Genomic DNA, 27,089 nt, shown 5'->3' with positions numbered 1-27,089 from the left:
TAAACACTAAAAACAATCAAAAAAGGGAGGGAGAGAAAAGAAACATTTGCATAATACCTGCAGTGCTTCAGTTTTTGGTGGAAATTATTAAAAATGACTATTCAACTGAGACTACTCATTTGGAAAATATGAACAAAATTATTATTGTTGTTCCTTTCCACAATTTTCTACAAATTAAACACTGAAAAAACTAAGATTAAAAACTACAAAAACAGAAGTCTAGTTTAAGGTTCATAGAATTGTATTGGTAATTTAATCAGACAAGGCAGACACATCAATGCAACACTTGATGTTGAGGTGATAAGACGGCTCTTTATCGCTTTAAATAATTTGTCAATTATACAAGCATGGGGTTCATGGCAAATGAGGCAGAAGAACAAGTTCAAGGAGTTGAGAGAAGCCATTTAAGCCCTGGCCTGCTGCTGGTGTTCAGCAATTCGGCTTTCCATCACCGGCCTGAAGTGCCTGATTAATCCCTGAAAACACAGAAAAGACAAAAACAGAGGGAAACAATACATTAATAACGCAGAAGAATAACAGGGGCTGTACCACAAACAGAATGTCAGTGTATATTTATTACAACATCAAAAAACAGTGATAAGTGTTAATTCCTGTGGTAAATGTTTAATGTTCAGAATGAAATACACATGGCGGAAAGGACCTTGAGTATTATTTTGAGGTTATGGTTTCATGATGAAAGTTTACTTTTCTAGCTACACCTAACTATTTCTAATGCAATCCAATACAACATCCCGGAAATAAATCTATAAAAGAAATAAATTGATTGCTTTCTATAGTCATCTTTGTCCACCCTCAATGGGGATGCACAAAATAATATAAAAAAAAAATTAAAAAAAAATGTAATACAATAAAATGGAGTCTGCAAAATGTCAATTCCTTCATTTCCCAGAGTCCCCCATTCATTTTTCCAATGATCCCGTTAGTACGAAATGCATAGTAGTGTTCTATTTATTTATAAATGTACATACTGTAACTACACTTATACATTCATACTATTATGAATGTATAGTACTTATACATACTATTCATCCTGCACATACACTTATTCTTACTACTCTTATAATGTACTGTTTCTGCACTACAATGGTACTGTTAACACACTGCACATAGCTGTCTATATGTTTCATACTGAATATCCATTTTTTTTTTTTGTTTTTCTTATAATATACTCTATTAATACACTGCATATATCTATATTATTCTTACTACTATTATAACGTTACTGCTAAATTGCACATATCTGTACATGTTGTTCATACATTGTTCATATTACATAGCCATATTTATTTATTCTGCTCTTATAAGGTAACTGCTAATACACTACACACATTTATGTTCAATTTATATTACTCTAAATCACCATCTGTAAACCAACTGTATACTACGGTCTAGAATGCACTAGATTTCTTGTCCTGTCTATGCACCACCTGTCTATACTTTATATATCGCATTGCACTTTTCAGCTCTTTTTGCACTTCTGGTTGGACGCAAACTGCATTTCGTTCTCTTTGTACTTGTAATCTAATCTAATCTAATGACAGTACATGTGTTTACCTGCACTGGCCATGCCGCACCATCTCCCAGGGCACAGATAGTGTGTCCCTCAATCTGCTTACTGAGCTCCCAAATCATGTCGATCTCTGATGGCCGTGCATCACCTTTCACAAAACGCCACATCATGTTATTCATCCAGTCCACTCCTACAGAGACAGATGAAAAGAAAAAGTTAGTTAGAGGTATTACAAGACACTGAAAAACCCAATGTGGGTCGACACTTTCAGTGCCTAAAATAACACTGCAGTGGCAATTACCTTCTCTGCAGGGTGTGCACTGGCCGCAACTCTCATGCTTGTAGAACTCAATCAGACGGGCGATGGCTCTGATAATGTCAGTCTGCAAAAAACATGCATCCACCAATGTTAGAGGTTTCATGATTTCTTTATGCGCAATGAATTACGCAGCAGAGGTAACGGACTTACAGATTTGTCCATGACTATAAGTGCAGCTGTCCCCAGGCCAGTCTGAGCCTGGATGAGGCCGTCAAAGTCCATCAGCACCTCTTCACAGACATTCTTGGGAATAAGGGGTGTTGAGGAGCCACCGGGGATTACAGCCAGCAGGTTATCCCAACCACCACGCACTCCACCTACCAAATGGATGATTGTTATAATTAAGTTTAAAAATAAGTGCATTTAGGGTGTGCTTACGTTAAGTCATCTTAATCTTTTCAGCCCATGGCCCTCTGGGTGCAGATGAACAAATGATGCATTTAGGTTTTTCCTTTGCACCAGTTTCACTTAATTATTTACAGGAGGGGTTTATTAATTCACTGGAATAAGGAATTTTCTTCCACTTATGAGATATTTTTTGACAAAATTCCCTAACTCGCGTCAAACAGCTCACTCTATCCCGCAGTTTGAGACCCAAGGTGTTAACTCAAAACCCTTGCCTTAATAATACAGTATGAGTCAAATAGGCTCATTGGATACATTGTGTGACACATTCTCAGCTTCATATGTACCTGCGTGCCTCTCAATGAGGTCTTTCAGAGGGATAGACATCTCCTCCTCTACCGTGCAGGGGTTGTTAACATGGCCCGAGATGTTGAAGAGCTTTGTGCCGGAGTTTCTCTCTCTGCCAAAGCCCAGAAACCACGGGCCGCCACGACGACAGATGGTGGGCGCCACGGCTACAGTCTCCACATTGGCAACAGTTGTTGGGCAACCAAACACACCTTTAAGAGAGCAGCAGAAGTGAGGTAGATATTACAGTACAGCTTTTATTTGGCAAGAACAAGAGTGCCACAGTAGTTCTCTGTGTTCAGATCAAAATAACTAATAGGTTGAAGAAAATGTGGACTGGGGGGTACAAGCTAAAGACTAATAAGATCAATATTTTATTTATTGTGGCAATAAAACCTTTTCTGATTCTGATTTTATCCCCATCTGTGCACCGGAACTCACCCACATCAGCAGGAAATGGGGGCTTCAGGCGTGGCTTCCCCTGCTTTCCCTCCAGGGACTCGATAAGAGCGGTCTCCTCTCCACAGATGTATGCTCCAGCACCACGCATTACAAACACATCAAAGTCATAACCGCTGCCACAGCAGTCCTTTCCAATGAGCCCAGCAGCATAGGCCTCATTGATAGCCACCTAAGAGCAGATATTGCATACATAATGCTTTAACAGGATGGATTATTACATAGTGTTGCACAACCGTACCTTGAATTGCACGTAACTCTACTATTACAGCCATGAGCACTTGGCCTGCACTATGTCAAAACTAACCCAATTAAGACAACACAGGAATAAACAACAATGTTAACAGCAAATTATCACAAAAATGTAAAAATAAAAAAAAATAAAATAAAAAGATTCCCTCTACAGATATCCTTTCAGTAAAAACTCAGTCCATAAGTTTGCATTTCTGATTTTACGGAACACATTTAGTGATTTTATGGCGAATTGTGTGAATGTTACTGGCATGTTATTTTTTTTAAGACACTTATAAACCATAAATTGATGTTCCTGAGAAATCTCAGGTTTCATTTGGTCTATTATCACCTGCAGGTTGGAAGACTCATTGTAGAACTCTCCTCTGATATAAATATATGCAGCACGCGCCCCCATGGCTCTCCCAGCCACCAGGCAGCCTTCCACCAGTTTGTGTGGGTCATTTCGCATAATCTCCCTGTCCTTACAGGTGCCAGGTTCTCCTTCATCTGCGTTCACCACCAGATACTTTGGCCTGAAGGAATAAATTAGAAATTGGTTAAATAGGGTAGAGCAAACTAATCCAGACAAAACCAGCTAGAGTCAACTGAGGGCGTTTTCACACCTGTAGTTCGTTTGCTTTGGTCCGAATCAGTTGATGAGTTTGTAAACTTGGAGCGATTTGCCCTCGGTTTGGTTTGGTTTAGTTTCACACTTGGAAAAATCCAAGGGTACCATAATGCCCCATTACAAATCACGCAAGAACGTCCACTCCTCTTATTGGTCGGATGTATCTGGGGGCGGGAGCAAGAAAGTAAATACAGGAAGAAGGTCCTGTGTTCTGGACTAGTGCATATTTCTTGCATATCCATGGTCAAACCAGCTCATTTCATTAAAATGATCAGACATTGTTTCGCGAGAGACGTTACTGCGTCTGCTCTGGTCACCGAGACTTCGCTCTGCTCTGCTGCCATCTGTCTCCAATTTTAGCGGCAGCTGGTTTGACCACGGAGATGCGAGTGACGGACGGCAAGCTTGACCGCAGTCTATTTCTGTGATAGAAACACTGCAAGCTGCTACAGTTTGCTGCTCTGCTGCATCGCAGATTGCTAAACACACCTGGCCACAGGAGACACTATCTCAGACTTGCGGAGTACATATAGTTGGTGCGGTTCGAGTACGGATCACGTTCTTACCACAAATGAACCGCTCCAGAGTTCGATTTAAAGCGTACCGAGACCACCTCTTCAAGCAGGTCTCGGTACGCTTGTATGGTCCGCTTTTGGTGCGCACCCCGAGTGCGAATGCCGCGTTCTCACCTGCCCTGACGAACCGCACCAGCGGGACAAACTAACTCTAGTGCGATTCACCCAAACTAAACGAGGCAGGTGTGAAAGCGCCCCAAGATGGCAAAGCTGCACTAGTCAATTTTTTCAGCTTTCATGCACCTAATGGCCGACAAGAAATGATGATTGCAAGAGACCATGTGAATTAATGTAATTGAAAATGACAAGAAACCGCATACTCAGAGCTTTAACGGCATCTCCTAAACGGCTGGTGGGGATGGATTTGATGAAAAATAAATTTGCTGTCATTTAGAAAAGATGATGCCAATATTAAGTTAATGGATATATAAAGATGTTAAAAGAATGCTAATCATCTTAAACTTTGCCAATTGCAAGATTTGGTTACTTTTTTTGAGTAATCAATATATAGACTGAATATAATTGTCAGTTACACCCATAAATACTTTTAAGTTTGGATTTATCACTTCCAATGTGTTCAGAAGATTTCCCAAATAACCACTCAAAGCACCTAATGTTATTATTTTGAGAAACCAGTGCAAATAGGTTGGGGCGAATAAAAAAAACAACAACTCACTGTTGGTTTAATCTGTATAAGACATTTGTGCCATTTCATTAGAATCTGGTAAAATGACATGAGAATATAAGAAAAAAAAAAAAAAGAGTGTGTGTGCATCTGTCTCATCACAGACCTGCCATCGCTGGGCTTGTTCATGAAGCTCCACTTCATGCCTGTAGGGAAACCAGCTCCACCTCGCCCACGCAAGCCAGAAACCTTGATCTCATTGAGGATCCAGTCGACTCCCTTCAAAAGGATCTCCTTAGTTTTGTACCAGTCGCCACGCTTCATCGCCCCCTTCAGCCTGAAGCACAAGATGATATGAGTTGGTGAGGATTGTGTCCTTTTTTTTATCTCTAGACATTATTGATAAAGTTTATTGCAACGAAGCTTCTTGTCAGGTCAAGAACATGCATAACTGGAATTCTTTCTTTACTTTTAAGCACATTCATTTCTATTGTGTAAGACAATAAATCAATTTAATATGGATATTATGTTTAAAGTTGTTATCTGTAATATTGAGTTACGTTGTTTCTAGCGGCAACGTTGGCAGTAAGATGTAATTGCAGGCACGCCTCTGGAACCTCATCTCCCAGAGTTCCTTTCAAAAAACGAACAGCGTCGACTAATGCCTTCACATGCTTCACACTGGTAGCAGGTCCCAAGAGAGAAGGGGAACAATGTCTTCTGATACGGAAACTTTGTAGCGTATTTACTAACTATTAAAATATTATTATTTATTTGCCCTTCTTCAGTTCGTTTAGTTTTTTGTTTCTTTTTTTTTGGACTCAAAGTTGAACGTTCTTCTTTTTCCTGTCTGTTGATCCGCCATTGTGAGTCAGCAGTAATAAAATGTAGGCGATGTAGTAAAAAAAATGTGACCGTTTTTACCATTTCTAGTCTGGCCCCAAAGGCCACAGTAATCTGACTCCAATTCATGTCACTACACCTCACACCTTTAAGATTTAAGTGTCCGTTGACTGGTAGATCAGAAATAAAACTCAGGATTTGCTTAGTTAAAATATAAAAAGCTTTAGTGAAATGATATTGCAAGTAAATACATATGCATATGGACGCAGTTCTCCTTCAAGACCGTCTCTCTCGCCCTACCAACAGACAGTCTCCCCGGGAACTCGTGCCCGCTACTCAGACCCTCATACTCATACATTTTCTCTGCCCATCCTTGTTGGTGCTCTCATCGGTTGGATATAGTCCAGGTCATCTTTGCTCTGCTGTCCGGTCCTTCGGCCCCTTCCGCGATGTTCGCGCCATGCATAAAACACTTTGATTCTCCACACTCCAAGGCCAAACAGTTCGTTACTGTCTTAGAGCTACAAAATGTTTTATGATGTTCATCTGTGTGTCTTATCTTTTCTGCTGACCTAGGAGTGATGAGAGCCAAAATCATCCTAAGACCTGAATCTTACCTTTCAGTTATTTGCAAAATACATCTTACACAGTGGCTTCGTTCTCTGTGTGTCTCAGTGTTTTAACTCACTTTTTGATAGATAAGACCTTAACAGACAATTAACTAGATGAAAATCTTACGGATTACAACTTTAAGACTTTGCAGTGCACATGAGAATAACATAACATCAAGGGTGTTACCTCCAGTCATGGCGGCCATAAAGGTTTGTGAAAATTCTGTCCTCGTCTGCAAGAGGTCCAAATGTGGTTTTCTTAGGAGCACTCTGGGAATATGAGACAAACACATAATCAGTGTTAACATTTTAACCCTATTGTTACCATTTTAATTTTTGTTTTTCCAATATACAGGCCTGTACCTGTGTTGTGCTGTTGAATCGGGTGATAGCAGTCACTGCACCTTGACTGACAGCAGCTGGAGCACGGGCCACCCCACACACCACTGCTCGAGACAGGGACAGCATCCTTCCTGCACCCAGGAGAGACCATAAGATGACGTCAAACGGATAGTTTTAGGTTACTCTAGTTTAACAAGAAATGTAGGACATAATCACGGTTTTACTAAAAATACTGAAAATTGCCATCAGATTCTTTTTTTGAAGTTCCTAATTTAAGTCAACATTTTGCTTTAAGACTAGAATTTTATTAAGGCAAAGTAAAAAACATATTCATATTTCTCAAATAAGGTATGCATAATCCTCAGGGATGGTATCAGCACTATTATAGAAAACAAAACTGAAGAGTGCTATCTGAAAATAGTCCAGTGGACTCATCAACCAGAGCACCAACAAATCAGTTCAATCAGTGATATTCCATAACTTGACAGCTTACTGTTAAATATATTATAATGGCCCTTTCAACTAACAACAATACATGCTATTTTTATTACAGGAGTCATGCTGTAATTTGCTGTAATAACAATCTTTTGTCATAACTGTCAAAACAAGAGCACACTGTTTCTATTTCAGCACGAGTCGCATTTCATTTCAACACGATAAAAGTAACTAACACTAGATTAACTTTTATTGTTTTGGTGGCGACAAATAGGTATTTGAATGAAATATTGTTTGGCACTGGAATAGATTTGACAGCTCTTGTGTAACTTGTTATGTTGTGTTGTTTTGTCACAGATACAGAAAGTTACTTTAGCTAACAAAGGTGAAGCAGCAATGTTATCAATCCTGACACTCTCAGCTGTACTATTTCAGATCAACATACTTGTAAAGAAATGTAATAATTATTCAAATCTAAACTTTTTCCTCGTTTAAACGTGATGTAAATAGCACGCACCGACCCTCACGATCATATATCTAGCTACTGCTAGCCTGGCGCTAAGCTAAGTTAGCTAGCTGTTAACCTTGTAATGTCAGAGTAAAAGCAGCGGATTCACGACGTGGCATACAAATACATCACATTGACAATATATGAATGGAATCGTTCACACCAACTGTAATACCAGCTGCATTAAAAGCATTCAAATGATGAATGGTTTTGATATAAGTTAGCAAACCATCAGTCCTTACCTTCTCTATGTCCCGAGTTTACGAAATACCGACGGAAGTAGATGCGCACACGGCCGGAAGATCTCTGTGTGTGTGTGTGTGTGTGTGTGTGTGTGTGTGTGTGTGTGTGTGTGTGTGTGTGTGTGTGTGTGTGTGTGTGTGTGTGTGTGTGTTGTACTTTTTTACTCCATTTGAGAGCTATACTTTCTTACTAATTTGCAGAAATAAGACTTATATATATGATCAGCTGAAAATTTAACTATATACAGTATCATAAAATATGGTGCATTTATGTATGTTACTGTATATATATAATATATATAGCACTCAAAATGGGGCCATTCTACACAGTGAATTTGAATACTAGCACAAATGACTGTTTTTCATAAGTAGTGTGTGTTTGCTCAGTTATAAATGACATCTTTAAAACAAACTGCATAGGCAACAACTTCTTTTTTATATACATGTTTAAAGGGTATAATTATTTATATTTACATGACAGCATCAGTATGAGGATCATTCAGCAGAAAGTTTAAATAATAAAAAGGATAGGCTAAGCATTGTGGTTAAAATTCATGTGATTTTTTTTTTTTTTACTTTATATTACTGTAAAATGGAAAAATTCCATAACCATTTTTCCCCTTTGCATTCAATTTACCAACAACAAAAATACACTGTATGAATCAATACAGTAATAGTAGCACACATACATAAGATATGTTTGTTTTGTCTGCCAATACTTTTTTTTTGCATTAACATTAAATAAATATGACAAACTTCATCATTATCATCTGCAAATGAACCTACTGAATTCATAAACATATATTTCGCAAATTAATTGCCAGCAGAGAGTTAAATAACCGATTAAGGTGTTAAGGAAAGTGAGTAAATTGGGTCCATGTGCGAGAACAAATCACAGTTTATAATACTGGATATTTAATTGTAGCGATGCAAAGGCAGATTACCTTACAAGTATGAGTACCATGAAATGGGGCAATTTAAATAGTGATGTATAACTGTGTGCAATCTGTCTCTGTACAGTTAGAGTTATTATATCACAGCAGCTTATCCTCAGTGAACATCAGTATTAAACTGTGACTTGATGCAACCTACGGACCTGAGACTCAACGCTACATCCAGCTGGTGCTCTCGCGCTCGAATGAATGATGTAATGGAGAATAAAACTGCAGTGTCCGAAAGCATACAGGCAACTAAAAAATTATACTTAAAGCAGTATTTACATTTGGAAAAGCTATTGTTGCCTTTGTAAAAAAAAAAGTTGCTGAAGAAACAAGAACATAGTGATTATTTTCTCATTGATTTGTAACTTACACAATGTATCTAACATGCAAAGTGTACAAGTAACAAAATAAAATCAACTGAAGGTGCAATATTTTCAACCAATGTGATAATAAATACAACTGAGGGTCTCCATCAGGTTGTTCATCACTGAGCACTAAGGAAGCAGCAATCCGTCAAATCTACATTGAAGGTTTCTTTGTTATTTGGTCAAGTTCAGTCTAGTATGTCAAGTATCCTCCACATTTCTGGCAGGAGTCTCTCTCTGTTGCTGCTGAGGAAGTCTCTCATCTGGGGGAGGATCAAAACTGGGTCTGCGAGTCACCCGGCCTAGTCGGTCCACGGCCACACACTCAAACGCCCTCCTCATCAGAGGATGCTCCTCCAGGACCTCGTTGAAACTGTCCACACTTAGGGAGTAAAGGCGACAGTAGGTGTCAGCCCTCACGCTGGCTGTGCGTCGTCCTTGGGTTAGCAGGCAGATCTCTGAACCAAAGAAGAGGGAGTCAGTTTAACCTTAAAGCAATAGTTTGATGTGTTGGAAACAGTGTTGGTAGTAACGCGTTACAAAAGTAACGCTATTACAGTAATGTATTCCTTTTTGCTGTAACGCAGTAATATAACGCATTGCTAATCAAATTTCAGTAATATCATACCCGTTACAATCTCAGTAACGCGAGTTACAACGCATTTTTCAGCACAGAAAATGGTCCGTGAGTGTTATTTCCTGTCCCAGCAGCTGACAGATATAAACATGTTGGGAATTAATATTTAGGCTTGCTACATGTAAATATTAGCATTACATTTTATCAGCGGTGGAAAGTATACCATCGGCAGCCAGGCTGGGTGTTAGTCCAAAGTACAAATAAGTGGTATCAATCTTCTCATCTAACTATTGGTAAGAAAGTAAATGTCAAAACTATTTAGTCCATTTAGTCTTCGAAGAAAGTAAACTAAATATCTTCGGCTTTGTGACGAACGAAACAAGCAATTCTTTCAACGTTTCTAGACCAAACCAATATTGTAGGATTAATCGATAATGAAAATAATCAGAAGATGCAGCCTTAACAACAACAGAAAGCCGCATCAAAAAGGAAACAATCAGATTTGATGGGGAATAGTTGAAGATTGAATGATCCTACAAGTGATTTACCTCCAAAATATGCTCCATCGTTGAGCGTAACCCCCCTACTGCCACGTGGGGTGACAGTGACTGTGCCGTGCTGGATGAAGTACATTTTCCGACCCAGCGTTCCTTCTCGTATAATCAAGTCTGCAGGTTGGAAGACTTCGAAACGCAGCTTGGTCAGGATCACTGTCACAAAATGAGGGTCGGTGTTGGCAAACAGTGGCATGTTGGCTACAAGCCCACGGCAGTTATAGCTGACAATCTCCTGCATGGTGGGGAGACAGAGAGGACATTAAGATGAGTGATACTGAGACATTTCTAGACCTTCCTGTGTTATCGCTTTATTACATTCTGTTGTTTAAAGGAATTATTCTGAGCTAATTTTATTTAGAGATTTACAAAATACTTATTGAACTTCTTGTTTTACATGTGTGATGGGTTTTGAAGAGCTGAAGCAGAAGCTGCAGACAGAAATTAACTACTTTGAAAATCAATTGTAATTTTTCAAGTAAAAATGTCAAACATTATCTTGTTCCAACTTCTCAAACGCTGCTTCTCTTATGTGATACTAAACTAAATATATTTGGGTTTTGTTGGGCAAAAACAAGGCTAGGGCTGCAAGTAACAATTATTTTCATGATTTGAATATATTTTTGAGTTATCGTTTAGTCTATAAAACTTGTTGTATGACCAACAGATTACGGTTACTTTCACACATGACAAAGAGAAGCAGCAAGTCCTCACATTTGTGAAGCTTAAACCTAAAAATGTGCAGCATTTTTGTTAGAAAAATGAATAAAATGATTAATCAATTATCTAAATAGTTGTAGATCATTTTTTGAATGATCTACAACTATTATTATTAATCAATTAATTGACTATAATTGTCTGGCCTTTGGTCAAATTTCTACCATTTTATAGACCAAACTATTGATTAAGAAAATAGTTCACATATTAATCGATAATGAAAATAATTATTAGTTGCATTGTTGATTTAGAGCTGAAACAATTAGTCGATTCACTACTTAATTGATAGATTAGCGATTAATCATGTTAGCCATTTTGAAGCAAAAATCAGAAAATTTGGTAAACAATCCCGCTTCTTCAGTGTGAGGATTTGCTTCTTTTATATCACTGTAAACTGAATATCTTCAGAGTTTGGACTCTGGGGAATTGGGATTCTCATTTTTTCACAATTTTCTGACATTTCAACTGATAGAAAACAATCGGAAAAAAATAACCAGCAGAATGATCAATATATTGATTTTAAACGTATCTTTCATGCTTAAAGTTACATCTGTGTGTGCATGTGTCAATACAAGAGAGACATGTAGAGAAACAGGAAGTCAAATGGAAGGTTTAATGAATCAAACACCTCCTTCAGCGGATCGCTGAGCTCTCCCAGGATGCTGTCCTCATCGAACATCTTGCCTTGGAATCGCTGCTCGTAATAATCATGGATCCTCTGTCTTACATCTGCCGGCAGTTTATGGAACGACATGTACTGCTCCACTTGCTTATACTGAAAACATTTGTACAAAGCACATGGAGATTTGACCTTCATGAGATACAATTGAAATTCCATAGAGCTGATGTCAGATGTCACATTTTCTACCATGTGTTTGCTGAATAATTCATAATCACAGTGATTACGCATTTATTCTATTTGTTTTGCAGGGTTTTTTCTAGTTTTAAGTGGATTACAAACTCATTTGTAATGGGCATTAGCAAAGAGTGATCCAAAACAAAGGTTCTGCCATTTGTCTATCACCTGTGCTGTTTTATCTTGTGAAAATCCCCTGGAGGCCACAGAATCCATTAGATAACACACAAATTCACCAGGCATTTGGCACAGTTTCCACGAATAAAGTAAGAGCAAATAAGCAAGCCTATGATATTAAACGTGACTGTGATATTAAACCTCACAGCCAGAATCATCAGTGTCCACGTGAAGCTCCTGGTACATACTGTGCACAAAACAACTAAATCTGTCTTAGTTTGTTAATCTTTTCTAGTCAATGCAATTACCTTCTCCTGATACTGGCGATGTGATGCATCCAAGGACTGGACAAGGGTAGTTGCATGACCAAGAAACATGGCGTAACAGGTGGCCCCCACGACCATACTGATCATAGTAAGCCAAACGTCAGTCATGCCTTCTGGAGGGTGGGCTCCGTATCCTATACACAGCATGTGACTCATGGCCATAAACAGGGCGTAGGAGTACTGAAGGTGCCATGTTGAATTCTGTAAAAAAAATAAAATAAACCAAAAAAAAAATAAAGGAAGAGAACTCAGCAGTGTTGTCATAAAAAAATGTATGACCATAATTAAATTGGCTACAAGAGGCCAAATGAATGCAGCAAGTGAAGGCTTCGGTAACATTATTTTACATATAAAGGTCTCCTAAATATTTTCCCTAAAAGTATCCCGGAAATAAATATAGTTTTCAACTGGTGCACTTGCAATTAAAGAAACAGTGTAACATTTTTGGAAATATGCTTATTCATTTTCTTTTCAAGAGTTAGATGAGAGGATTGATACCACTAGACATATGAGTCATATCATTCTTCTCATTTTACTCTCGGCAAGAGGCATATTTCACAGAATATCAAACAATTTCTTTAAAGGAGACATATCATGAAAAACTCACTTTTCAGTCAGTGTCTGTGCACATACATTTGAATATATGTAGTGCCTACCAACCCACAAACAATAAGACAACCCAGTCAGTTTTTTGTGGGCTGCCTAGATCAGAAAACATGGGAATCAGCAAGCCATCCAGATTTGGCTCTGATTATCAAATGATGAAATAATGAATGAGTATTAACTGGGTTTAAATGAAACAATTTTAAACCTATTTTCTCTATAATAAGGAAATAGATTTTTCCAGGTTTTCCAGGTTTAAATATATTATGAAACATGCATGTGAGTATGTATTAAGGAATGTACTCACCACCATGTTATTTTTGGATACCCAGCAGTCTGGGGGGAAGTCTTGCAGCATAGGCACCATGAAAGTCAGGCAGCCATCCCAGTGGCACAACAGCAACATCATGCCAATCAAGTTGACTATGCGCACCGCAGCGCTGGCCAGATCATAAGTCATGTGGAAAATCTGAGAGAGACAAATTTGTATGCAGTAAAAAAAAAAAACATTAAATTGGACAAATGTTGAATTTCTGTTCTGATGTGCACTGTTCTATACATCATTATGAGCTTCACCTCCTCCCACTGGTGAATGTAGCGGATGAGGCGAGACAGTCTGAGAAGACGCAGCAGACTGAGGATCTTGGTGAAGCGCACGATGCGGAGGGCGCGGGCGGTGCGGTACACGTCAGACGACTCCTGCAGTGACTCCAGGTCAACGATGAGGAAGATGTAGTCAACGGGGATGGAAGAGATGAAGTCCACCAGGAACCAGGTGCGGAGGTACTGCATGCGGATCTCTTTGGGGTCCAGGGTGATGTGGCTGTCCTCTCCCGGGATGCCCGTACGGAAATTGAAAACCAGGTCCATGAGGAAGAGAGTGTCGGACAGGACGTTGAAGGTGATCCAAGGCAGGGTGTTCTGGTCTTCAAAGAAGGTGATTCCCCAGGGCAAAATGACCAGATTGCTCATCATCAACAGGAGCATCACGATGTCCCAGGAAAACCTGGAAAGGAGTGGTGGAAGGTTGAGGTTGTACAAATGTAAAGCTGTGAGCATTTTATGTACAACTAAAAGCTCTTATCGTTTTTCCACCATTGCTATACAGAGATCCAGATACACCCAGTGTCCAAAGATGAGGTCTCCAGTGCTCACTGATTTTCCAGAGCAAACAAACTCTGAAGACTCTGAAGATTTTGGTTCAACTTAATCATACTCTGAGATTAAATTGTTCTTTGTATTTAAAGAAAATCTGTAAAAATATAATAAATAATAAATAAAAAAACTAATAAAAAAACAATTAAATATTTATATTTATATCCAAGTCTGTCTTTTGCAGGCTAACAGAAATGAACTGCTGCATAAAATTAGAGGCATTAAAAGCATTGCAGAGGTTAAATGCAGGTTATCCCTGCAGGCAGCATAAGGCTTATAGTGAAAATCTATTCACATAATGAACAAATTAATTGCTATGGAGTCTATTGGTGTCACCCAGACAGCGTTTGTTTTGCTGCAGCTGCTCCAGTGTGTCTTTATATCATACAGTATTCACTAGAAAGAGACACAACGGTGACATACAGTAAGGTCAATTACATGCATTCCAGGTGTGAATGCATAACTGAGTGTGAACAGAGTATTCCTGAAAAACAGAGCATTGCTCTCAGCGATATTTCCCTGGATGATAAACAATTTAAGGAGAAAGTCTTACACTGAAGGTTGCAGAATTTCAATGTAAAAAATACTTGTAATATACAATTATTTGCTATCTTACAAAGAGTTAGATGAGTAGATTGATACCATGCTCATGTCATCATCTGGAGCCAAGCAATGTTTAGCTTAGCTTAGCTAGTTGCCTAACTAGTAGCCGTAACTCCTTGCTAAATCACAATGTTTCTGTTTGTGTACGAACAAGATATAATATGTGAGCCCTAGGTGCTGTAAAGCCATTTATTTTACCTTTGGACACAGTCAGGTTATCCGTTTCTCCCTCTTTTCAATTAAGCAAAGCTATTCGCTTCCTTGTTCTAGCTCCATACTTGGAAACAGATATAAGACAGGTGCTGATCTTCTAATCTATAATACTATATGGAGGAAAGCGAATAAGTCCAGAATGTCAAACTATTCCTTTAAGTTAGAGGATTTGAAACAGCTATCAAGGTTAAAGTGAAGTCATCCGATCAGGAGGAGAGTGTCCCATCCAGGGAATGAACCATTTCTGAGTGACCCTTACTCTCACTCATAACAAGCTCCTGTCACAGGAGGTACCCCCTCTCATCAAAAAAGTATGGTGTTTGCCTCAATATAAGACTCGATATGAAGACAATGAAGAAAAGACAAACTTCACTGCCACTGGAAATGTCTATACGTAGTCTGCTGCTTTTAGGGTGTTGACGCCCAGATGTCTGCGCTGCACTCATCACTGTCTGCTTCATGTCATTCAAGTCTCCAGTGTCTCATACACAACAAGTACATGATTTGGGTTTCCTTACAGATTGTTTCCATCAAGTGTTGATCACTTTGTGTGTTTCTCACAGTAACAGAATATGAACCAGACTATTTTTGATTACCGTCACTCGTCAGAGATCGCAATATGAACCCTGTGAGAAAACGACTATCTTTTTTAACCAGTCAGAGCAGAGATACAGGAACTGATAGATTAGTTTCATCATTCTCATTCACATTTATCCCTCCCATCAATCTCTTGCGTCCATGTCATCTGTGTCTACACCATGTTTTACATGACTACTTATCATCTCCTCTCATGTTGCAACAGATTAGTGGTTGCTCCCTTCTACAACTCCACCAAAGAGTATTATGGCTGTTAACAGTCAAGTTAATGGCTAAGTTAATGGCTGCATGGGTTTAAGTGTGAGTGAGAAGCAGAGTTAATTCTGCTGTATGAAAACCTTTTAACTATTATAAAACAGCGGGAGAGGAACAGGAATAGGAGTGTGGTTTTATAGCATTTTATGTTATGCTATCGTCATCGTGTAAAGCCCGCCTCAACGGTGGTGATTGGTGCCTCAATTTGGAAAAATTGGAAATGGGCTTGAATGGGCTCTTGGCCAGACGGACTTGCAGAGCAAATCTCAAATTTGCCAGAAGTTCGTCAGGGTTTTCCGAGGCTACAAACAAATGGCAGAGTTTGAAAATAGCCCCTCCCACCAGACAAGCACAGACATATGTACACGCTTCATACAGTAACCTGTATGTGTACGAGTCATTCATTTCAATCTTTCCAATCAATGATTGTGATCCCGATGCTGGTATATAGTGGCAATTCTATGAGAATTACCGTCCTGTTTTCTATGCAAACTTGTGGGCCTGTAAGGGGATGACATACTGTGATTTGAGGCTCTAACTAGCTACATAAACATGAACTTAAATTAGCCACAGCCATGAGCCCTTGGCTATGGTTAGCAGAAGGCATTTTCTTTTATCTCTAATAGGCTTTGCCGATATTTACATGTTTTATTGTGTTTATTGTCAGACTCTCTTTAAGACACTCTTTTTGATAAGCATGTCTTTCTTTTTTTGGGGTGCTTTGCAGTGTGGACAGTTGTTGCCAGGATTCCCCCCCCGCCTTGAATCAGTTATTATTGCATTTTTGCCTAATGACACCAAAACAAACCTGCTTACCCCAACATTCAATATGATACAGACATTCATGTTTTATCTGGGATGCTAGTCATTTTTGGGGATCCTTGCTTTCACACAGCTCCACAAGTGTTAATGTCTTTATTTAGGTCGCTTGCAACGCCTCCTTTTGGATTCCAGTGAAGGGCCTTTGTTGCATGTATTTTTCTCTCTCTCTCCTCACTTCCTGTCATTTCTCTATATATGTCATTTCTCTATTATCCACCTCTCTCTCTCTCTCTCTCTCTCTCTCTCTCTCTCTCTCTATATATATATATATATATATATATATAAAGTGAGTTACGTTAGTTAGCTACTGCTCACTGGATAAAAAAGGGAAACTAAAATCTGAAAAATTGAAATTTGGCCTCTGTTGAAAAGGACTAAATAAATTTATTTTCAGTGATGTGTTTAAAAGTAGGCTAGTTCGTAATTTGCACGTCATAAATATGCTACTGTATGAATCTCGATCACTTAACTGCCAGACTGTAAAAACAAAAAGAAAAGTTTACTGCCAGTTAATGTTAACGTTACTCGCAATCAGAAATTATCATGGAACAACGCAATGTCAATCTTGTATCTTGGTTGTTGATTGGTTAGGCAGGACGTCCTCCTTTGGCACATCAAATTACCTGTTTTGGCCAATAAAAGATGAGCATGAAAAAAATGAAGTACATTAAATTGATATAGGAGATCCCGCCCTACGACCGTCTAGAGGAGGACAGCAGAGTTCTTCCTCCCCTGCCTCCTCTGGCCCTAAGACTGCCCTTTCCCCTCTCACCTACAGGTGTCGCTGTTGAGGCAGACCACATATGCTGCCATTTTGGATTAGCTGTTTTAATCAGAACCTCAATAATGTTTTTTCAAAGAAGAAAGAAAATTAATTTTAAAAATTAAACAGAAATTTCATAATGTTTTCTATCAACCAATTACTGTTTTTTAAATGTATTTCGATATCCCTTTTGCCTCTCAAAAATAGAGGAGGAGCAACCTCCTCTGTCTCTATGGACCAGCCTCCTCTGATATAATTTTTTTTTCATGACGGCATGAAGGCAACTGTACAGTTTGAAGGCACTCGCTCTGACGAGTTCCAGATAAGGTGTGGGGTAAAACAGGGACGTGTCCTTGCTCCTACTCTCTTTGGAATATTCTTCTCTGCCCTACTACGTCATGCCTTCCCTGATGACTCAGGTATCCTTCTACACACCCGCAGCTCAGGAAAACTGTTCAATCTGGCCAGACTGCGGGCGAAGACCAAAGTATGCCATGTTCTGGTACGTGAGCTGCTTTATGCTGATGATGCTGCCTTTGTTGCCCACTCAGAGGCAGATCTACAACTGCTCTGCTCAGCCGTTGCCTCTGCCTGTCTAGAGTTTGGCTTGCAGAGTAATCTTAAAAAGACAGTTTCTTTACCCAACCTGCAACCCTGAACCCTGCTGTATCCATTGACAAGACATTTCTATCTGTGGTGGACGAATTCACCTACCTGGGGTCCACAGTCTCAAACACCAATAACCTTGACGCAGAGCTTGACATGCGCATTGAGAAGGCATCATCAATGTTTGGCAAATTGAGCAAGCGTGTTTGGCACAACAAGAACCTCTCCTTGCTCCTCAAAGTCTGTGTATACCATACATGTGTACTTAGCACCTTACTATACGCAAGTGAGACATGGACAACATACCGCAGGTACGAACATCGCCTCAACGCCTTCCATTTTTGCTGCCTTCGCTACATACTGGGTGTATGCTGGAAGGACCATGTGCCAAACTCTGTCATACTTGAGAGAACTGGCTCCAGTGACCTGTACACCATGGGCTGGGCATGTTTATCGAATGAATGACACTCGCCTCCCTAAAATCTTATTATATGGCGAGCTGGCAAATGCCCCCCGCAAACATGGTCGCCCCCACCTACATTTTAAAGACGTCATCAAGAGGGATCTTAAGGTCTTCTCCATCAACCTGGACAACTGGGAGGCACTTGCAAGTGACAGATCCAACTGGCGCGCAGCAATTAACAACGGCTGCAGGGACTTTCTGGAGGCCTACAAGTCTTTCCTGGAAAAGAGATGCTCAAAACGGGAAGCAGTTCGTCGCACGCGACATGAACGGCCATAATATATATATATATACAACATTGGATTCAAAATGCTACATTAAACCAGATACCGGACATTGAACACTAAACAGGAAAGCACCAAAAAATGTGCTATTACAACTCAATCATTTTAAAGGGGAAGTTGGAGCATAAGGTTTAAGGAGAGCAGGCCTTCAGTAATCCCCCCCCCCCCCTCAGCTGTCTGTGTATTATTGCATAATAGAGCAAGATTGGAATTATAGGGATTCTTATGGGCAATAATCCCTCTGCACGGGTTTATCCTCTCTGTCTGGCATAGGCCGGATGTTAAAAAATTGTTTAAATTTGATGACGGCTGCTATTAGTGACCGCACAGACGGATTGCTTGTGGAATCACTGCTAAGATGTTAGCCACAAAAACTGAATGATCTGATAAATCCTCCAGAAGCAAGGCCAAACTACAGCAAAAAATGATTGGATGGTTTTCAAATGGAAAACATTGGACCAGTTAAATTAGCAGGCTCAATAAATGTAGTTCTCCCTCCTCATAAACCTCATTAATCCAGATGATCTTGTCCTATATACTGTATCACTAATCAAATCCCTTCAGCGCCTTAAGTGCAAGAGACTATAACATCAGATGGCTGCTGCACTGCAGTCTGTCCTCTGAAAAATTGGGATCTGAGTATCGTCTCAGGGTGTTTGGTTGGATGTAAACTGGATGTGTTTCATGCGAAGTTTATGAAAGCTTAATGACAAATTGGGGAATCTTGTGTTGGCAAGCAGTTACAGACTTGTGTTTTCACCAATTCTGCATTTTCTATCCATTTTCTGCAGATATAATATAGGCAAATTATCCGCATTAACAGCATTGAAAAAAGAGAAAACTGAGTTAGGGTATTCTGAAAATAAACTCATCATTACCTGAAGTCACTGTACGGGTGGATGATCCACACTCCAAAGCTCTTGACCCGGGCCTGCTCCGCAGCAACACCCTTATGGCTGCCAAACATGCGCAGGGAGAACTTGTTGACTCCAGGCTGCAGCATGGACCCAAACTGCTTCTGGAAGTAGGTGGACTGGTCCTGTGAGGGTCCTGTGTCATTGCTGCATTCTTCACCCTCCTTGTTGGTGTCCAGCAGGCCATCTGGATCCGCTGTGTAGTCGTCATTGTGAGTCTGAACCAAGGAGAAGAGCGCCTTGCTCACATCAGCCTTCTTCTCTACCTTTGGGGAGGGGGTACCAGGGGGGCTGGTCCTCTGGGAACCACTTCTCCATCTCGAGAAGTGGAAGCTGCTCCAACTACGGTACCTGGATGTCTCTGGTTTGTGAGCTGGGCTCTGGCCGATGTCTCTGTGGTCATCTGTACTCCTGGAGAGGCTGTTCATTTTTATACCTTGTGCTTCAAACTGCTCAAAGCAAAATGGCACTGTCTTCCCTGTGATTTGGCGTGTTGCCTGATTGTAAAATTCACTTACTAATAGTTCTAAAATTTCACTGCAGCTACCATTTTCATTTGATGCATTCTTTAAGTGTGAACTTCATTTAAGCAGGATGTAAAAATAAAACACCATGCAGCTTCCAGGATGCCACTTTAAGCTCTCTACAGTGTAGGCTACCAAATACACATTGCAAGTCTCAAAATAATTTTTAGAAACAATAGCTTTCCACAAACGAGTTCTATCAATATAAATTCATAAAAAGTTGCAGCGTCCATTAATTAATTAATTACTTTCCTGTGATGAACGAAGTCTCCGCCCAGCACAAATAAAAACTTCAGTATCAGATGTATTGTGTCCGCCTGTGTTTGACCATGAGAGGACGAACGCAAATTGACAGAGAGGGCTCAGTAGCCGTCAGTAATCGGCTTGTTGGGATAACTGCGTCCACTCACCTCCTCCTCCCTGCGGTGGAAGTGCCCTCCCTCCTCGGGGGCGAGTCCCTGTAGGCCTTGTTTCTTTGCCAGGACGGGAAGCCTCCAGGTCAGCAGCAAACAAAATAGACTACAATGAATAAGGCTGGTCATTACAGGTAGACTAATGATACCAAACGGCAAAGTACTGTTTAACCCAAACCCTTTGTCAGGTTTATCAATGATGATAAATGATCTAAAGTCTATCATTTTTGAACGTTTAGATTAATCAATGTTTTACTCAGTAGTAGCACCTTGAAACACGCGAGGTAGACCTACATGCATTATTCGGCAGGGATGCAAAACTCGGCACACACCTGTCCACCAGGTTTCAGAATGCCTCCATCCCACTGACAGCGCTAACCTTATTCTTTTTTTTAATTAAGGGAGTAAGACTGGTCATCATTTAACATTTTTCGACATCAAACACACACCTCATTTTTGACAGCATACACTTTATAATATAGCATATAAACTGCCTTAGTTTAGTCCTTATTTTTGAATTTAAGAGACTCATGGTTTTAACCCTTAAAGGGGCAAGCAAAATAAATTTGATGGGGAAATTATTCATTGCTATTTTTTTTATGTATCTAGACAAAAATGACACAAGTACATGTTTTTTTTTCAAAAATATTATCTTTATTTTCTAAGTTACACTCTGTATCTCCCGAGATACATTGCCCATTTAGGGTAACATTTTGCATTGTATTCTTTTTATTATAGTTCATATGCCAACTTTTAAAACATTTCATAAACAATTAGGCTAATTAGCTACATTATTTCATGTCATCCATACAACATTAGAAAAAAATTGGAAAAAAACAGAACTTTATCTCTCAAAATGCATTACCCATGTAGAATATAAATTTAACATTTCATAACTTTTTAAACAGTTTACAGACGATTTTATAACACCTTTTTTTTCTTTTTTCTACCATCTTCCCTGTGGTGCCCCACTCCAGATATATTCTATGGGCAATGGAAGCTGTTTCTTGTAGGCCTACTGTAGAAACAGCTGATAGAAATTCCCTGAAAACATGTGTAGGCTACACTGGTGAATTCATCAATAATACACATTTGAGAGTAAAATAAAAAGTAATCAATGTTGCACACCTTTATCCTATTCAATATCTGTAGAGAACACGCCTCAAAACATAAGTATATTTGTGAGTGATCAGCCCTGTTAAATACCCTTATATGGGCAATGTATCCCCCAGGATACAGGCATTCAATGCCTGATTATCAAAGTTGTGAGAAGATAATTTTAAAAATGTCCACAAGAACATGTAAAACTATCCTTAAAAAACTATTTTCTAAAACAAAATCCCTCTAAAATATCATAATTGTGAAAAATATAACACTTAACACTTACCTCATGGCCAGTGTCTTTGTCCACATATGCTGCCATTTTGGATTTTGATACAAATGTTTGGAATGTTGGCATAAAGTCACATGACCTGATTACATGAAACCATCACCCCATCAGTTTCTCATCAACTGTAACCACATAATGCCGCTCCCCCCATACAGCCTGTTAAATGACTGTATCCCCAAAGATACAGAAACTCTTTAAAAAAAAATGATTGTAATTACTGTACAAAAATATTGACTAGCCTACTTTTAATTGTCACATTTTAAGGTAGGCTAGTATCAGACGTTTTCATTTTAACTTATTAATAGCCGCACAAACCATTTACAAGAGGCATTAAAACCCCTTTATTTATAGGCTAGTTGATTAGAGACCCCATGAATGAAATCAGGAAAAGTTCAACATTTGCTTTTCCGAGAGTTAAATGACAAGATACTACTCTCATGTCTGTCCACTAAATATGAAGCTACAGCTGGTTAGCTTAGCCTAGCATAAAGAATGGAAATAGGGGGAAACAGCCAGCTCTGTCCAAAGATGACACAATTTTCCTACCAGCACCTTAAATTTATGTTTAATTACACCTGTGTATTCAGATATTCAATCCTACGTACACGCTTGGACATGATACCCACAACATGGGCTCTCTCCTGGTATCTTCCTGTCTGTGAAGTCAGTCTCCATTAGGCTATATAGACCTCCTGTAGATCACATTTCCCCATTGTTGGTCCATGCTCTCTGGAGTGGCAGGTGTCATGTTCACTACACCTGTGACTTAGACACTGTAACAGGCACACTTGAGAAGTCGCAATCCCAATTAATGGGTCACTCTTGGAGCTTTTAGTAAAGTGTTTCAGATATCATGGGCAATGGGTTCATCAGTAGGCAGTTCACTTAAAAAATGGACTAAACATATTTAGGTAGAGCTCTTTAAAACATATAGTGGAAAACATTAAAAACACTGAGGATGAGTGAAATCAAGATTAATTGAAAATTCCAATATGTGGATTATTATGAGAGTAACACAGCACATGCTATGTTTCCTATCAAATTGATTGTACACATTCAGGCTATGTCCACATGAACGGGTTCAAACACAGATCTAAAAAATACCCAATTACATTGCCTAATAATATATTTGGGAAAATACACGTATTCACTTTTTTGCTGAGAGTTAGATGAGAACGATGATGCTAATCTCATTTCTGGCTGGAAATATGAAGCTACAACATATTAGCTTAGCCTAAAAAAACGGGGAACCGTCTGGAAACAGCTCGCCTGGCTCCATCCAAATGTACAATATCAGGCTGCCAGGGCCTCTAAAGCTTGCAACATGTCCAACAGGTCCTACAAACCATACAACCATACAGGTTATTTGTTCATATACCTCTCATATGACCCATGAGCGTTTCATAAATTAGCGCCCCTAGCAGTGGCAGGAAAAACGACCCACAGGAGCACTTCTGTCCTGATACCTAAATGTAGTGGCCACAGTTTTAAACATGTTAAAGTTGTGAAACGGTCGCAGTTTGATTAGGTTTAGGCACCAAAACAATGTGGTTAAGGTTAAAAAAAGATTATGGATTGGGTTAAAATCATTACATTTGTTACATTATTACACTCGTGCGTACGTAGACTACAACGTCACCTGTTCCATTTATCAAGTAGAAATGTAAAATAGTAAAATAACCCGCTGTTATGACTTCCTGCTTTGCTCCCGTCATAAATAATACGGCCAGTATAGAGTGCCAATAAACGTAAATATGGGTCGTAATTGATGCTTGTACAAATGACCATGGGGTTGTTGTTAGCAGGAGACTGTTTCAATGTTATAATCCCTCTGCACCCAAGGCAACAATAATGGAGGATGTAAAGAGGACTTAGTACATTACTCTCTTGATTAGGGCTGCACGTAATGACGAAAATATGCGATAAAGTTGTTGAATATCGATAACGATATTACTTGCGATAAAAAATAAACAGCTATTAAAATGTACTCAGTTCTGCATTCCTGCTACTTTAAGCATTCTTCTAAAATACAACAATCTGCTTGTTGAATTTAAAACACATGAAAGGAAATCATTTCTAACATTCTTTCATTGAACAAATCGAACATTGAATTGAATATAAAAAGCACCACTAAAAAAAACAATATGTCCCATTTTAATGTGTAATCTACTGATATTTTCTTTTAACTTACACTGAAAACCTATGAGTGTCTATTGCGATATGTTGCAGCCTTTCGCGATGTGTAGATTGCGGCAGTTAATATTGCAATGACGATAAAAAAAACAACAATATATTGTGCAGCCCTACTCCTGATGTCTGTGTTTTAGGCTATGTCAAAAGCATGGTGGGGAAATGTTAGTTACAGAAACACACAGATCAGTTTTCTTGTGTTGTCTTCCCTTCAACCTTGAAAAAAAAACTTTTTTTTCCAACGTTTTTGACGCCTTTTTTTGTTTGTTTTTGCTTTTTTCAATGTTTTAAATTTTAAAATTTTTCTTCTACACATTTTCAGCGCTTATTTTTACGTCCCATATTTTCTGATATAAAACAAAAATTTAAAACGGGTCAATGTGACCCAAAGTCAACACAAGGGTTAATACCTGGTGACACTACCATCAGGCACTGAGAAACTGGTCATGTGACAGATAAACACCAGCTGCATTAAGTACTGCAGTGCATCTCCTGCTCATGGACAGCACCTAATTTGCCGGTTCTTGTAGTTGCTGTTGCCATCCTGTACCCGTCCCGCAGGTGTGATATTCGGATGAACCGATCCTGTGCAGGTGTTGTTACACGTGGTCTGCCACTGCGAGGACGATCAGCTGTCCTTCCTGTCTCCCTGTAGCGGTGTCTCACAGTAGGGATATTGCAATTTATTTCCCTGGCCATGTCTGCAGTCCTCATGCCTCCTTGCACCATGCCTAAGGGACTGTTCGTTATTTATTTAAGGAGTCACCGGAGGAGTTTTGGGACCTTTAGCCAAAAAAGACATGACCCTCCCCTCGCCAGTAAAAAAAAATTCTATGACCCTCCAAAACGATTTGGAAAATAGGCATGACCCTCCCCCAGCAATTTATCGATACCTTCTGTACTGGTTTGCGCTTGGCAAATATATACCAAGGGGGTAAGCGTCGCTTCAGAGCTTCTATGGCGCCATTTTGATGCTACAAAGCAATCATCCGACGTTAGCATTCCATTGACTGCCATTCATTTTGACGTCACTTTGACAGCGAATAACTTTACATCCGAAGCATCTAAAGACTTTATTTGTCCATTGTTTATTTCTAAAGAAACACGACAATAGGGGCTTTCCAACCGGAGGGATTTTTGCAGTTCTTAGAACTAAACGTTCCTAGAACACGTCTTTTGTCGTGTTCCGACAGGAAAAAATTTGGGATTTTTAAGTTCCTCTGGCCTCAGTAGTGTACTTTTTTAGCTCCTACTTCAGAGCAGGGTCTTTTCCCTTTTCCTAGGTGTACTTGATTGGTCGAACTTATAGGTCACGCCCACTGCCAACTCGGAACTTGCAGACAGAGCAACAACGGGACATTTTTAACAATTATTCATCATTAAATTCACTTCTGACAATGTTTTAGGTGAGAAATGAACTGTTTAGATTTCGAATATAGGCAGTCTTGCGAAAATTGATTGGAGTTCAGAAGCTCCATCAAGTGAGGCGACAGCCAGCAAGCGCCTGCCCCGGCTTCTAGCTCGTCGCTTGGCCAGTCATGCTCAGACACCTCGCGGTAAGCTGGAGGTCTCTCAGACCGCTCTCGTAAATAAGAGGCTTTTATTTCGCCGTTGACGGTTCGTTTGTTTAAATATCACAACACATGTCCATCATAAGATTAACGGGAACCTGTGGTTAACTGTCTTTTTCGGAGTTAAACTCCACAAGCGTGTCCTGCGGCTCACCGGCAAAGACCGTTGCAGTGCTTGCGTCACTCCCTTACCCCTCCTACCAGTCCCTATGGCCACTTGGCCAGTGGGAATGTAAACGGAAAAAAAGATTTTGGGGGAGAGTAGTTCTTAGAACTGCTTAGAAGTGTACTTTTCCTCTAAAAAGTACAAGTACTATCCGGTCAGAAAGCACCTAATGCATAAAAGGATCCATTACCTTGTACCTCACGTTATGGCTCCATAGCAAACGTTTTTGTAAAAATAGGCTAACGATTGTGTCATAACCACGCAACTTACTGTCATATAGTAGAGGAATTACCGTATAGTACAGGAGAAGCTCCCAGGCAATTTCGACTTACATTAGCTGTTTAAATTGAATTACTAATGTTAACTAGCATTTTAGTTAGCAGTAATTAGCCTGTGTCTATGTTATCTCCTTACATATACCTATGCTCTCCGTCTCAGCAAGATTGGGAAATGATTGAGATTTCTCTTGGCAGAGCTACCAGAAGACTTACAACTTTCCGACGGGTTGCTCACGTCACATTTATGTCGTCACACTCAGTTGGAGGCTGCGCTGAAATGCTCAGCACTCACCGGAAAGTGCTTCTAATGGCCTTCACTGGTCTCCATCCAGAGCAACGGGATCTGTTGGTCCATTCTTATATACTGTCTATGGTATATACAGATCCCCATTGTTCTTTTACAGCCATGACATATGTGACTAAACCTCTGCATTCTCATCTGACGCATCACACTCCTCTGTTATGGTGTGGTGGCCATTTCAGTAAATTTACTCTCTAACATTGTTGTGGAAATACAATAAGCATGGAAACTAAATGCACACTTCATGCATTACTTCAAATACTAAGTTACTCCTCTAGTAAACTAGTATTCACATGAAATAAAACAATAACATATTGATACCATTCAGCAAGGCACTCTGGGTAACATTCAACACACAAACTGGTTGCTATGGACTCGTCACTAGGCTTTCTCCACTTCGCCGTTTAAAAAGTGGAATAAACGTATAAAAGTCCAAATCTACACAAAACCCGCAATCAATTAGTAAGCTGACATCAAATG

General features: G+C 39.5%; 2 protein-coding genes across 2 annotated transcripts; both read right to left on the bottom strand.

The window, feature by feature from the left end:
* Nucleotides 1-223: 223 nt before the first annotated feature.
* On the bottom strand, nucleotides 224-8,118 carry ndufv1 (NADH:ubiquinone oxidoreductase core subunit V1). Its single transcript, XM_078267773.1, has 11 exons — nucleotides 8,046-8,118; nucleotides 6,882-6,991; nucleotides 6,706-6,788; nucleotides 5,231-5,401; nucleotides 3,586-3,769; nucleotides 2,985-3,174; nucleotides 2,543-2,755; nucleotides 2,001-2,167; nucleotides 1,833-1,914; nucleotides 1,576-1,721; nucleotides 224-476 (listed from the first exon to the last, which is right to left on the bottom strand). Exons 2-11 carry the CDS (start codon nucleotides 6,984-6,986, stop codon nucleotides 405-407), a joined length of 1,413 nt encoding a protein of 470 aa, XP_078123899.1. The 5' UTR covers nucleotides 6,987-6,991; nucleotides 8,046-8,118; the 3' UTR covers nucleotides 224-404.
* Nucleotides 8,119-9,552: 1,434 nt separating this feature from the next.
* hcn3 (hyperpolarization activated cyclic nucleotide-gated potassium channel 3) lies at nucleotides 9,553-20,127 on the bottom strand. Its single transcript, XM_078268293.1, has 8 exons — nucleotides 20,082-20,127; nucleotides 19,741-19,900; nucleotides 13,678-14,107; nucleotides 13,409-13,570; nucleotides 12,481-12,699; nucleotides 11,828-11,974; nucleotides 10,477-10,717; nucleotides 9,553-9,809 (listed from the first exon to the last, which is right to left on the bottom strand). The coding sequence occupies exons 1-8, from the start codon at nucleotides 20,092-20,094 to the stop codon at nucleotides 9,553-9,555; spliced, it is 1,629 nt and encodes a 542-aa protein (XP_078124419.1). The 5' UTR covers nucleotides 20,095-20,127.
* Between the last annotated feature and the right edge of the window lie 6,962 nt (nucleotides 20,128-27,089).

The sequence above is a fragment of the Sander vitreus genome, chromosome 14 (assembly GCF_031162955.1).
Source record: "Sander vitreus isolate 19-12246 chromosome 14, sanVit1, whole genome shotgun sequence".
In the NCBI taxonomy this organism is placed as follows: domain Eukaryota; kingdom Metazoa; phylum Chordata; class Actinopteri; order Perciformes; family Percidae; genus Sander; species Sander vitreus.
This window is presented reverse-complemented; position numbering and strand designations above follow the sequence as displayed.